Source organism: Nicotiana tabacum, chromosome 2, assembly GCF_000715075.1.
Source record: "Nicotiana tabacum cultivar K326 chromosome 2, ASM71507v2, whole genome shotgun sequence".
Taxonomy (NCBI): Eukaryota; Viridiplantae; Streptophyta; class Magnoliopsida; order Solanales; family Solanaceae; genus Nicotiana; species Nicotiana tabacum.
This window is the reverse complement of record NC_134081.1, coordinates 91674754-91685696: the sequence shown is the minus strand read 5'-3', so window position 1 is coordinate 91685696 and position 10943 is coordinate 91674754. Positions and strand designations below refer to the sequence as shown.

The window sequence follows — 10943 nt, the reverse complement described above, 5'->3', positions numbered from 1 at the left end:
GACATACGCCTAAGTCTCAAATTACCATATGAAGCTATTAGAACCATCAAAACTGCATTCCAGAGCCGTCTACACAAATGTCAAACTTCGTTAAACTCTTTCAACTTAAGCTTCCAACCACCCCGGAAAGTCACATAATCACAAACAAGCATATAAGAAGCAATAAATAGGGAAACAGAGCTATAATACACAAAACGACCGGCTGGATCGCTATAGCAAAGTTAAAGTGTAATAAGGGTGGTCAGTTGACCACCATTATTAGGATTATACTGTGTATATAGGTAAAATATTAGGATTTGCCACTGTGCATAGCCCAGTGGCAAAGGTTGGTAGAAATGCCTAACAACTGCAAGTTCGATTTCCGCTTTCTACAATTAACAATTTTTTTTAGAGACAAGCAGACTAAACAATGTCGTTTTCTTTGTTTGACTTACTTTATAAAATAAAAAATTTAGGAATAAACAAATCTAATCCCTAAAAAGTCAAAAATCGATCCATCCCCGATTCTTCATTCATTACGCAAACAAAAAGAAAAAACCTAGGTCAATTTTGGTCTCCATCTTCTCCGATTTCTCTGCCAGTGACTAGCGAACTTCTGTGTTTGGAAGTTCTTGCTGCTCTCCGTCTCTGCCGGCGCTACTAGGTACTCCGACTGTCCGACAACTCCTCTCCGCAATTGAACTGGTTCGAACTTCGAATCTCTTGTCTTTCTTTTCTCTTTTTTTGCTTCAAAGTTTCAGTTGTAGTGTTATATTTCTCTGATTTTTGGTATGGTAAACCTATGTGTTACACTACTGATTTTGATCTCCCAACAATGAATAATGGATAATGAGTAATAGTTAAAGTTTACTGATTTTGTGTGTATCCTAATGAGTTAGAAATAATATGTTTTAACTACTTTATACATTCAGCAGTTTGAAGTTGCAATGAACTTGTTAAAATTTTACAACAAAGTACCAAAAATAAGTACGACTTCTCAAAATTAGTCTAACCGAGAAGAAAATGCCGATTAATTAGATTTTACCTCGCATTCTTCTCTAATACAAGAAATTGATGCAAATGGTCCAATTTTCCGATCCAGTTGAAGGAAATCCAATATTGGAGAATCATCCAAACCATCGCGATGGAATGAGGACATATATTCAAAGTGGTCCTTGCCAACCTAGGTATCATGACTTCCATCAATCTGACTTTTCTGGATTTAAGCATCATTTTAATCCTAAATGATTTGATGAATTTAATTGGTTGGAGTATAGTGTAAGTACCAATGCTGCATATTATTTAGCTTGTTATTTATTTAAGTGCGGAAGTATTCATCAAGGTGGTGGTGATATTTTTTCGAGTAAAGGATTTAGAAATTGCAACAGAAAAGATTATTTTACAAAACATATTGGTTTGTCAAATAGTATTCATAATAAAGCAAATAGAAATTGTGATGATCTAATGCGGCAACAACAGTCTATTATTATTGCATTTGACAAACAGTCTGATCAAATTAAGCGTGAGTATTGGCTTCGCTTAAATGCTTCAGTTGATGTGGTAAGGATTCTCTTGAATCAAGGATTTGCATTTCGCGGTCATGACGAAAGTGAAACGTCATTGAACAAGGGTAATTTTATTGAAATTCTTTCATGGTATGCGGATAAATGTGATAAGATTAAACCCTTTGTGTTGAAACGTGCTCCAAACAAATAATAAGATGACTTTTTCATAGATTCAAAAAGAAATTGTGACTGCATGTAAGATAGAAACAATTACAGTTATAATAGAGGATCTAAATGGTGACTACTTTGCTTTATTAGTTGATGAGTCTTTAGACATATCACGCAAAGAGCAAATGGCTATTGTTTAATGATATGTCAATAAAAAAGGAAGTGTGTCGGAGAGGTTTATTGGCATTGTTCATCTTCGAGATACTAGTGCTTTATCTCTAAAGAAAGTAATTGTCGATGTACTTGTTCATCATTATTTAAGTTTATCTTCTATACGTAGACAATGTTATGCTGGGGCAAACAATATGCAAGGTGATATTAAAGGTCTTAAGAAGTTGATTAAACAAGAAAGTAGATCGGCTCATTTTATTCATTGTTTTACACATCAACTTCAACTGACTCTTGTTGCGGTTTCTAAGAAGTGTGTTCAAGTAGGTGAACTTGTATTATTGGTTTCAAATATTTTTAATGTGTTGGGAGTTTCTTTTAAACATGTGGATGAATTTTGAGATTCCCAAAACGAAAAACTCCAAGAGGCATTAGATTTGGGTGAACTAAAAACAGGTAGAGGCTTGAATCAAGAACTTAGTCTTGTTAGAGCCGATGATACTCGTTGGGGATCTCACTACAAGTCATTTGGAAATTTTATTTGTATGTTTGGCTCTATTGTTGATGTTCTTGATACTCTTGTTGAAGATACTGGTATTTTAGATGATAGCGCTAAGGCATCGGGGGTATCTCGAAGCTTGTCAAACATATAAGGTTGCTTTCTTGTTGCATTTAATGACAAATATTTTGGGAATCACAAATGAGCTGAATGTATCCTTACAAAAAAAGAACACGATATTGCAAATACCATGCTACTTGTTCAAGTAACAAAGAAAAAATTACAAACTTTAAGGAGGTATGATGAATATGATTCGTTTGTTGATAAAGTATCTATATTTTGTATGAAACATGATATTTTGGTGCCTAATTTTGATGATCCATATGTTAACTTTGGAAGATTACAACGAAAGTATGCTGATCATGCTGTCTTTCATCATTATCGTGTTGAAGTGTTTTGTAAAGTTATTGATTGAAAATTTCAAGAACTTAACGATCGTTTTGACGAAGTGGCGACTGATTTGCTTCATGGAGTTGCTTGTTTGAATCCAAGTGACTCATTTTCAAGTTTTGATATAACATAAATAATGAAAATGGTTGAATTGTATCCTGATGACTTCGATGAATTTAGGATGAGTGCTCTTGAGAATCAGTTTGCGAGTTACATTATTGATGTTCGTGATTTTGATGAAAGGTTCTTCAATCTAAATAGTCTTTCTGATCTTTCAAAAAGATTAGTTAAGACAAATAAGCATTCAGTTTATCCTCTTGTATTCCTCTTAGTGAAACTTGCGTTGCTTCTGCCTGTTGCCACTACAACTATTGAAAGAGCTTTCTCGGCAATGAAATTTATCAAGAATGACTTGTGGAGTCGTATGGATGATGAATATTTAGGCAGTTACATAGTGCCTTATGTAGAAAGAGAAGTATTTAGTACTACTTCTAATGAGTCTATTATAAAACTATTTAAAGAGACGAAGCCTTGTCGAGTACAATTCTAATAAGTAGAATCTCTTTTCGATGGCTTCTTTATATTAGTTTGGATTTATCCAATTGTTCGTACTATTACACGTATAATTTAGCTCGATATCACGTTGTTTGATTTAAATTTTTAAGTGTACCTATTTGTTGGGGAATTATTTTTCTTGTTCAAGTTTGAACACCTTTGAAATTTTTTCTAGCTTCGCCATTGAGTGTAGGTATGGCTTTTCTAATCATAAATAGAGGAGAATTTACATCATAGCATAAGATTCAGTAGCTAAATACATCCTAAGATTAGACCAAATATTTCACACTGAAAGCAAGAGCAGAAAAAGAAAATTGAAAATTTCACATTTAGGATGGCCATTCTACACTGATGTCTAGAAAGAAAAACAAAACAGTTAATAGGTATTCAAAAGAAGTTTACATTAATTTGTGATTTACAGTAGCTATGACAACTTTATAATTATGATCTCAATGATTATTCATAAAGCATAAATTCACAGGGTTCTTCCCCTACTTGACAATAATCCTCTAATAATAGTCCATAACTTTGAGAAACTTTGTAACGACCTGACCTGCCGTTTTGAGATCTAGCGCATCGTCCGACGGTTTGAGGCCTTGAGTAGTTTCACTTAAGGTATTATGACTTGTACGCGTGGTCGAAATTGAATTTCGGGAAGTTCGGAGTTGATTTGGAAAGAAAATTCTAATTTCGGAAGCTTTAAGTTAGAAGAATTGACTAAGGTTTGACTTTTGAGTAAAAGACCTCGGAATCGGGACTTGAAGGTTCCAATAGGTTCGTATGATGATTTCGAACTTAGGCATATATTCGGGTTGAACATCCGATCACCCGGGAGCATTTCGACGCGTATTGTGGAAAGTTGATATTTTGAAGGGTTTAGAATTTCCTAAGTTTGGTTTGCAGTGGATTTTGATGTTATCGATATCCGTTTGGAATTCCGAGCCTTGGAATAGGTTCGTATTGTGATTTATAACTTGTACGCAAGATTTTGGCGTCATTTCGGAATGTTTTGGTATGATTCGGACGCGTTCGTCAAAATATAAAAGTTTGAAAGTTTAAAGAAAGGTTTCGATCGTCGATTCGCAATTTTGATGTTGTTTGGTGTGATTTGAGACCCTGAGTAGGTCCATGTTATGTTATGGAACTTGTTTGTAAGTTTGGACGGGGTCCCGAGGGCCTCGGGTGTGTTTTGGACGAGTCGCGGATCACTTTGGAGCTTTGTTGTTTTGCTGAAGGGCCCAAGTACTGGTGCAATTGCACCTGCGGAAAAAGGGACGCATGTGCGACGCCGCAAAAATGGCCAGGTAAGCGCAGATGCGGTCGTTTCGCTGCAGAAGCGGGACCGCATCTGTGGAGTAGGGCAGCGCAGAGGCGGGGCGCAGCTGCGCATAAGGGGCGCAAAAGTGGCTGGTGACCTGGATTGAGTTCTCACAAGTGCGATATTTGGAGCCGCAGAATGGGCTATCGCAGAAACGACCTTATGGACCGCAGAAGCGGAATTTTATGGGCAGTGTGGTTTTTATAAAAATGGGGTTTGGCCCATTTTCTTTTATTCTCTCTTGGCTTGGGCGATTTTTGGAGAGCTTCAAGGGGGGATTTTCATCAACCATTGCAAGGTAAGTAATTCCCACACAATTTAGTGAAATACTTGGATTATATACGGATTTGCACATGAAAATTTATGGAAATTTTGGGATTTTAAGAGGAAGACCTAAAATTGATAGTTTTGGATTTTTACCATAATTTTGGAAATTGAATTAGGAATAAATTGTATATTTGAGTTCGTGGTGTTATGGGTAAAGTCTGTCTTCGAACATTTTCGGAATCCGGGCACGTGGGCCCGATGGTTGACTTTATTGACTTTTCGAGCGGAGTAGGGAATCATTATAAATTGTTAAATTGTAAGCATTGGACTATATTTTGATATTTGATTTACACGTTGTTTGACTAGTTTAGGGAAGTTTGGCTTTGAGTCGAGGTACTAGAGAGGCGTTAGAGCGAGTTATGGAACTTCGGAGCGAGGTAAGTTTTATGTCTAACCTTGTGAGGGGAAAACTATCCCTAGGTGATAATTATTGTTATGTGCAACTAGTTGTGGGTGCTACGTACGCACATGGTGACGAGAGTTCGTACGTAGCTAAATCATGTTTATGTCCGGGTAGACTTAGGACTTTATCATGTAATATTCGAATTGTTTGGACTCATTTTTGCTGGCCTAATTAATTGAACTTATAATTGAAATTGATTTAGAAATAAATATATGTATACTAGGCCGAGCCTTATCACCTTGAGTTGTTGTCTAGTTATTTGAGAAACGGTAAAGATTATATTCACCTTGTACTCATGTACTGTATTGTAAGCACGTGTCTCGTGATTCGATAACTTTCTTCCTTTCTTGTGGAGCATGCCGAATGCCTCGGTAGTATAATAGATGGATCTATGGTTCGTGCCGCTCGACCTTCAGCAATGTACACATTATTTTGGATCGGGCCGAACGACCTCGGCATAATCGTGCGTTATATCACTGGTAGTCCGAACATTCACGAGATTATCTTTCTGCTGATGCCCGACATTTTATATGGTATTCCTTATTCATTGATATTGGCACTTGACATTTTCTGAGCCGTTAAGGTAGAATACCAGATTGAGAAATTCATACTTTGAAGTAAATATTTGGAAGATTATATAAATTACAGATTTACCCCATTATCGTTGTGCACTTCATATCTGTTGTGAATTATTACATTATTTTATTGGACCTCTAGTAAGTGTCGATGTCGACCCCTCGTCACTACTTCTCTGAAGTTAGGCTAGATACTTACTGGGTACGCGTTGATTTACGTACTCATGCTGCACTTCTGCACTAAATGTGCAGGATTTGACAAGTTCATTGGGTAATTATCTTGGCGCGTAGGCGCAACTGTTGAGGAGACTTTATGTGGGCTGCATTCCAGGCTACGCATCGCAGTCTACTGAGTCACCATCGTACTATTTATTTCATCCTGTCTTATTTACATTCTGGACAAATATTGTATTATTATTGTACTCCTTAAAAAATGCTCATGCACTTGTGACACTGAGTTTTGGGGTTATACTAGTTTATGCTTACGGTTTCGTATATTATTATCGCCTTTCAATTCTTTTATAAACTACAAATGTTGTACGTTTTCGTGGATTTAGAAGTGTAAATCTCCTTCTTTATTAAAAATCTATGATTTCGAAAGTAATAAAATGAGTAATTAAATTGATAAATCACCGTTAATTTGTCTGACGACAACGTTAGGCGCCATCACGATCTACAGTGGATTTTGAGTCTTGACAAAATTCCTGGGCTCTTAGAAAGTTAGTCACATCTTCAATTCCATATGAGCACAATATCAATCCATGTCATCACTAAGAGTGGAACAGTCCATGCCTGAATCAATCTATCAATCAAATTCAAGATAATACAAGGTCGAATCCTCTACGCTCTAACAATCAAATTCAAGATAAGAATGCAAATGAATTTGTCTCGCTTCAGGAAAAAGTGGTCTATAAACATGCATATCAAACTCGACAACTTGATCCTACCACATTAAGGGGCGGCTCAAAGGTTCTGGGCAGTGAGGCGGTTGCCTTAGGCTCCAGAATTTGAAGGCCCCAAATTTATTTTAAATTATTATTATTATTATTATTATTATTATTATTATTATTATTATTATTATTATTATTATTATATACTACTACACTGCACAGGTTTATTGTATAAAGAAAAGTGTTACAGTATATTTTTTTTGTTACTTGATTGAGGTTATTTTATACAATAAATTTATAAATTATGATAATTTCTCCCTCATTAATTAGTATATTTACTTCACGCTTCAATTTTAATTTTATTCTTTTTATATATGAATTAAGTTATATATATTGACAATATAATGAATTTCTTTTACAATGTTCTCTGAAACTGCATGAACACAAAAGCATTCATGCACCGGTATTCTTTTGGTGTAATTCGATATATTATATAGGTTATTTATAATTTATTTTAGATATTCACCAATAAGTGCTACTTAATAGAATGAACTACAATCATCATTTAAATTGATAAGAAGGAGTAAATATTTTTGACACCGTCAATGTTCAAAACTTAAGCGAATATGTTTTGTACGTTTATTTCTTTTTCTTGTTTGTGATGATACCCAAATCAATATTTTCACTTTGAGTTCTGGACCTCAACAATATTCGATAGTCCACCACTTTTGTGCTCTTCTTCCTATATATATCTTTTTTGAAATTTGCTTTTTTTTTTGTCTTGAATGATAATTAGTTTTTTTTGCTCTTAAATGATTAATTTGTTATTTAAAAAGTAATTTTTGTTGTTAGTGTAAATATTTTATAAAATAAATTTAAAGGCATCTCAATATGGTTTCGCCTCAGGCCACGAGATCCATTGAGCCGCCCTGACAGTCCACATAAGGTGGATATATTATAGATGATCCAACAGATCATGCGCGTCTTAGATTCACTACTAGAAAACTGCCAGAAATCGATCGGAAATATAGAAAAATTGATCGATTTTAATTTGTCGAAAAAATAGTGGTCGCTAAGGTGTGGCGATCGAAGACGATCGCAATTTCTGACCGAAGTCGGTCGGTTAATTCAATCAAAGTTTGATCACTTTATCTGACAATTTTTGTTGGAAAAATAAATAACCGACCGAAATCGGTCGGTAATATGTAAATTATTTTTTTATTTATTTTTCAAAAATAGCGACCGATTTCGGTCGGAAATATAATTATTTGATAATATTGCATTTTTTTTTAGATTTTAATAGACCGACCGAAATCGGTCGGATTATTTATATAATATATAAATAAAAAAGGGTTATTTTCGACCGACTTCGGTCGGTAATTTCAAATTTTTGCAGATTGCACATTGAAATTAACGACTGAAGTCGGTCGAAAATTATTAATTTCTAGGTTTTTATATGAGAATTCCGTTCGAAATCGGTCGCAAGTCGGTCGGTTTTCTGGGTAATACCTGGCAAAATATGGCTGCTTTTAAGCTACACCACCTACCAATTACAACCAATAACCATCCTATAATCGCAGCATTACATTGCTGCCATTCAACCACAATTAACCAACAACAACAACAACTAACCAACGCTTACCACATCAACAACGCTAATAACAACCATAACAACAACGCCAACCACAACAACAATACAAATGTACTATAACAAAATAATATCAACAATACAATCATCATTCAAAACTATTCCAACTAAATATTCACAAGTTCAAGACTTTGTTTAGCAATATACACCATTCAATGAGTGTTTTCTACTACATCATCTCCATCTCCACTACTAGAACCTTCATCATCGGCATGGTTTGAAGGATCACAACTAGTAGGAGACACATATAGGGAAGGCTCACGAGACTGGGGAATGGGGAAAGCACCACTAGCAAGAAGAGATGCTAGTGACCTTGAAGGACATTAAATTGTTGGTCCCTCTTTTCTAACTCAACTTGAAGGGTATCAAATGGTTTATATCTCTTTTATTCTCTAGCCTTTGTCTCTTCAAGCTCTGTTGTCAGCTTTGCGATATTCTTCTCCATAGACAAGAGAGTTGACCTATCAATTGCCTCGCCCTGGGCGGAACTCCCTACACCTTGCAATCCAGTCCTGTAGCGCTGAAATGATCTCTCTGGAAGGCCATATGCTATCCCCTTTTTAGGACCAAGAACAACATCCAACCATATATTATGTGCTTCTTCATCTGAAAGGGGTGGTCGTTCGCCTTGCTCATTCAGTGGCAAGCTCTGAGTGTACTCCTCCACATTAGTCTTGTAGCGACCCTTTATTTAGAAGATAGAAAATTATTAATTATATAATATTATAAACACTAATTTCAAGTTATAGTAGTTATAAAACTTACATGTCACGACCCAATTTCACCTATAGGCCGTGATGGCGCCCAACGTCGCCGCTAGGCAAAACAACGGTAAACTAGCAATGTGTTTATTCTTTTTAACAATTTCGAAATAGTGGATTCTTATTTGTTAAATAAGTAAGAGGTGAAAATTTAATAAAAATAAAGTGTAAACTAATATAAGAACAAGTGTGATAAAGTAAATACTCAAAAGTAATCAAATGTCTACTAGCATAATTCCAGGACCTGGTGTCACAAGTATATGAGCTACTAGTAGAATATATAAAAACTCTAAACTATTGTCTGAAATAGAGTAGATAGAATGTAATGCAAAAGAGAGACTCTGGGTGCTGCTGACCGGACTCAGAAGAGCAGCTCACCACTAGGCCTCAGGGTATCGGGGGTGTGCGCCGGTAAGACTGCCAGATGCACCTGCCTCGGATCCTGCACGATTAGTGCAGAAGTGTAGCATGAGTACATAAATAACATGTACCCAGTAGGTATCCAGTCTAACCTCGAAGAAATAGTGACGAGGGCGTCGATGTCGACACTTACTATGGGCTAACAATAAAATACAAAAATGCTAAATAGGCATAAAGTATGTGAGTAATAATATTAACATAATGCAGCAGTGATAAAATGATTCTTTAACTAACCGCAAATTCCAAAAGTATTTCACTAACATTGTTCTAGTTCCAAATAAATTCCGAACAAATAAATAAATTTCAACCTCTCAATTCATCAAAAATAATATCATGTATATTTGGGCTTCAAGCATTAACACGCACGATTTATGCCGAGGTCGTACGACCCGATTCAAAATAATGTGTACACTGCCGAGGGTTGAGCGGCACGAACCATAGATGCATCTATTCTACTGCTGAGACGTTCGGCCCGTTCCACAAGAAGAGAGAATACTTATGAACATCCTATTTTTAAAAGCTATTACAAGGCTAATACACAAAGAAGCACAATTCCGATTAGCGGTCAAGTAACCTTCCACAACTCAAGTAAGTGAAATTCGGTCTTCAAAAATTCCTTATCAAGTTTCAATATAATTTAGGCACTTTAATTAATAAGTATGGTGCAAACATTACAAGTATTTCAAGATTTGGGTCCTAAACTACCCGGACTTAAGCTTAATTAGTAGCTACCCATGGACTCTCCTCACCTCGTGCGTACGTAACCCCCACAACTAGAATTAAATAGAAATTTAAATCACTTATAGGATAAATTCTCTCTTACAAGGTTAGGCAAGAGACTTACCACGTCTCAAGGCTCACTTTCCGACCTCAAATTCACTCTAAGGACCCAACTTGGTGCCGAACAATCCGAAGCTAGCCAAATATTATATAAAATAATCAATATACGCTCAAAAGTTAATAATTTAGCTATTAGAGTAATTACCCAACCCAAATTGGAAGATTCCTAAAATTTACCCCTCGGTCCACATGCCCGAATTCTAGAAATTTTCGAAGATAATTGTTACCCATAACCTCACGAACTCAAATATATAATTTTCACTCAATTCCATTATCATTTTCGTGGTTAAATCCCATTTTTATCAAAACCTAGATTTTTCAACTAAACCCACAATTTCTACACTTTATATGCTAAGAATTCACCCAAAAATACATGTATTAAACTCATCTCATATAGAAATTACTTACCTCAAAGTGCTAGGTGAAAAACCCTCTTC

The 10943-nt window shown here is 35.6% G+C and overlaps 2 protein-coding genes across 2 annotated transcripts; both read left to right on the top strand.

Moving 5' to 3' along the window:
• Nucleotides 1-1443: 1443 nt before the first annotated feature.
• LOC142167270 (uncharacterized) lies at nucleotides 1444-2794 on the top strand. Its single transcript, XM_075227435.1, has 4 exons — nucleotides 1444-1609; nucleotides 1872-2063; nucleotides 2277-2414; nucleotides 2550-2794. Exons 1-4 carry the CDS (start codon nucleotides 1444-1446, stop codon nucleotides 2792-2794), a joined length of 741 nt encoding a protein of 246 aa, XP_075083536.1.
• A 117-nt stretch (nucleotides 2795-2911) lies between these two features.
• Nucleotides 2912-3319, top strand: LOC142167265 (uncharacterized). The gene has a single exon (XM_075227429.1). The coding sequence runs from the start codon at nucleotides 2912-2914 to the stop codon at nucleotides 3317-3319; it is 408 nt and encodes a 135-aa protein (XP_075083530.1).
• The last annotated feature ends 7624 nt before the right edge of the window (nucleotides 3320-10943 follow it).

Excerpts from the sequence above, each read along its gene's own strand:
- LOC142167270 (XM_075227435.1), top strand. The coding sequence starts at position 1,444 with ATGCGGCAACAACAGTCTATTATTATTGCATTTGACAAACAGTCTGAT. Across the intron at positions 1,610-1,871 it reads TGAAACGTCATTGAACAAGG|GAAGTGTGTCGGAGAGGTTT; the intron begins GTAATTTTATTG and ends TCAATAAAAAAG. Across the intron at positions 2,415-2,549 it reads TACTCTTGTTGAAGATACTG|AACACGATATTGCAAATACC; the intron begins GTATTTTAGATG and ends TTACAAAAAAAG.
- LOC142167265 (XM_075227429.1), top strand. The coding sequence starts at position 2,912 with ATGGTTGAATTGTATCCTGATGACTTCGATGAATTTAGGATGAGTGCT.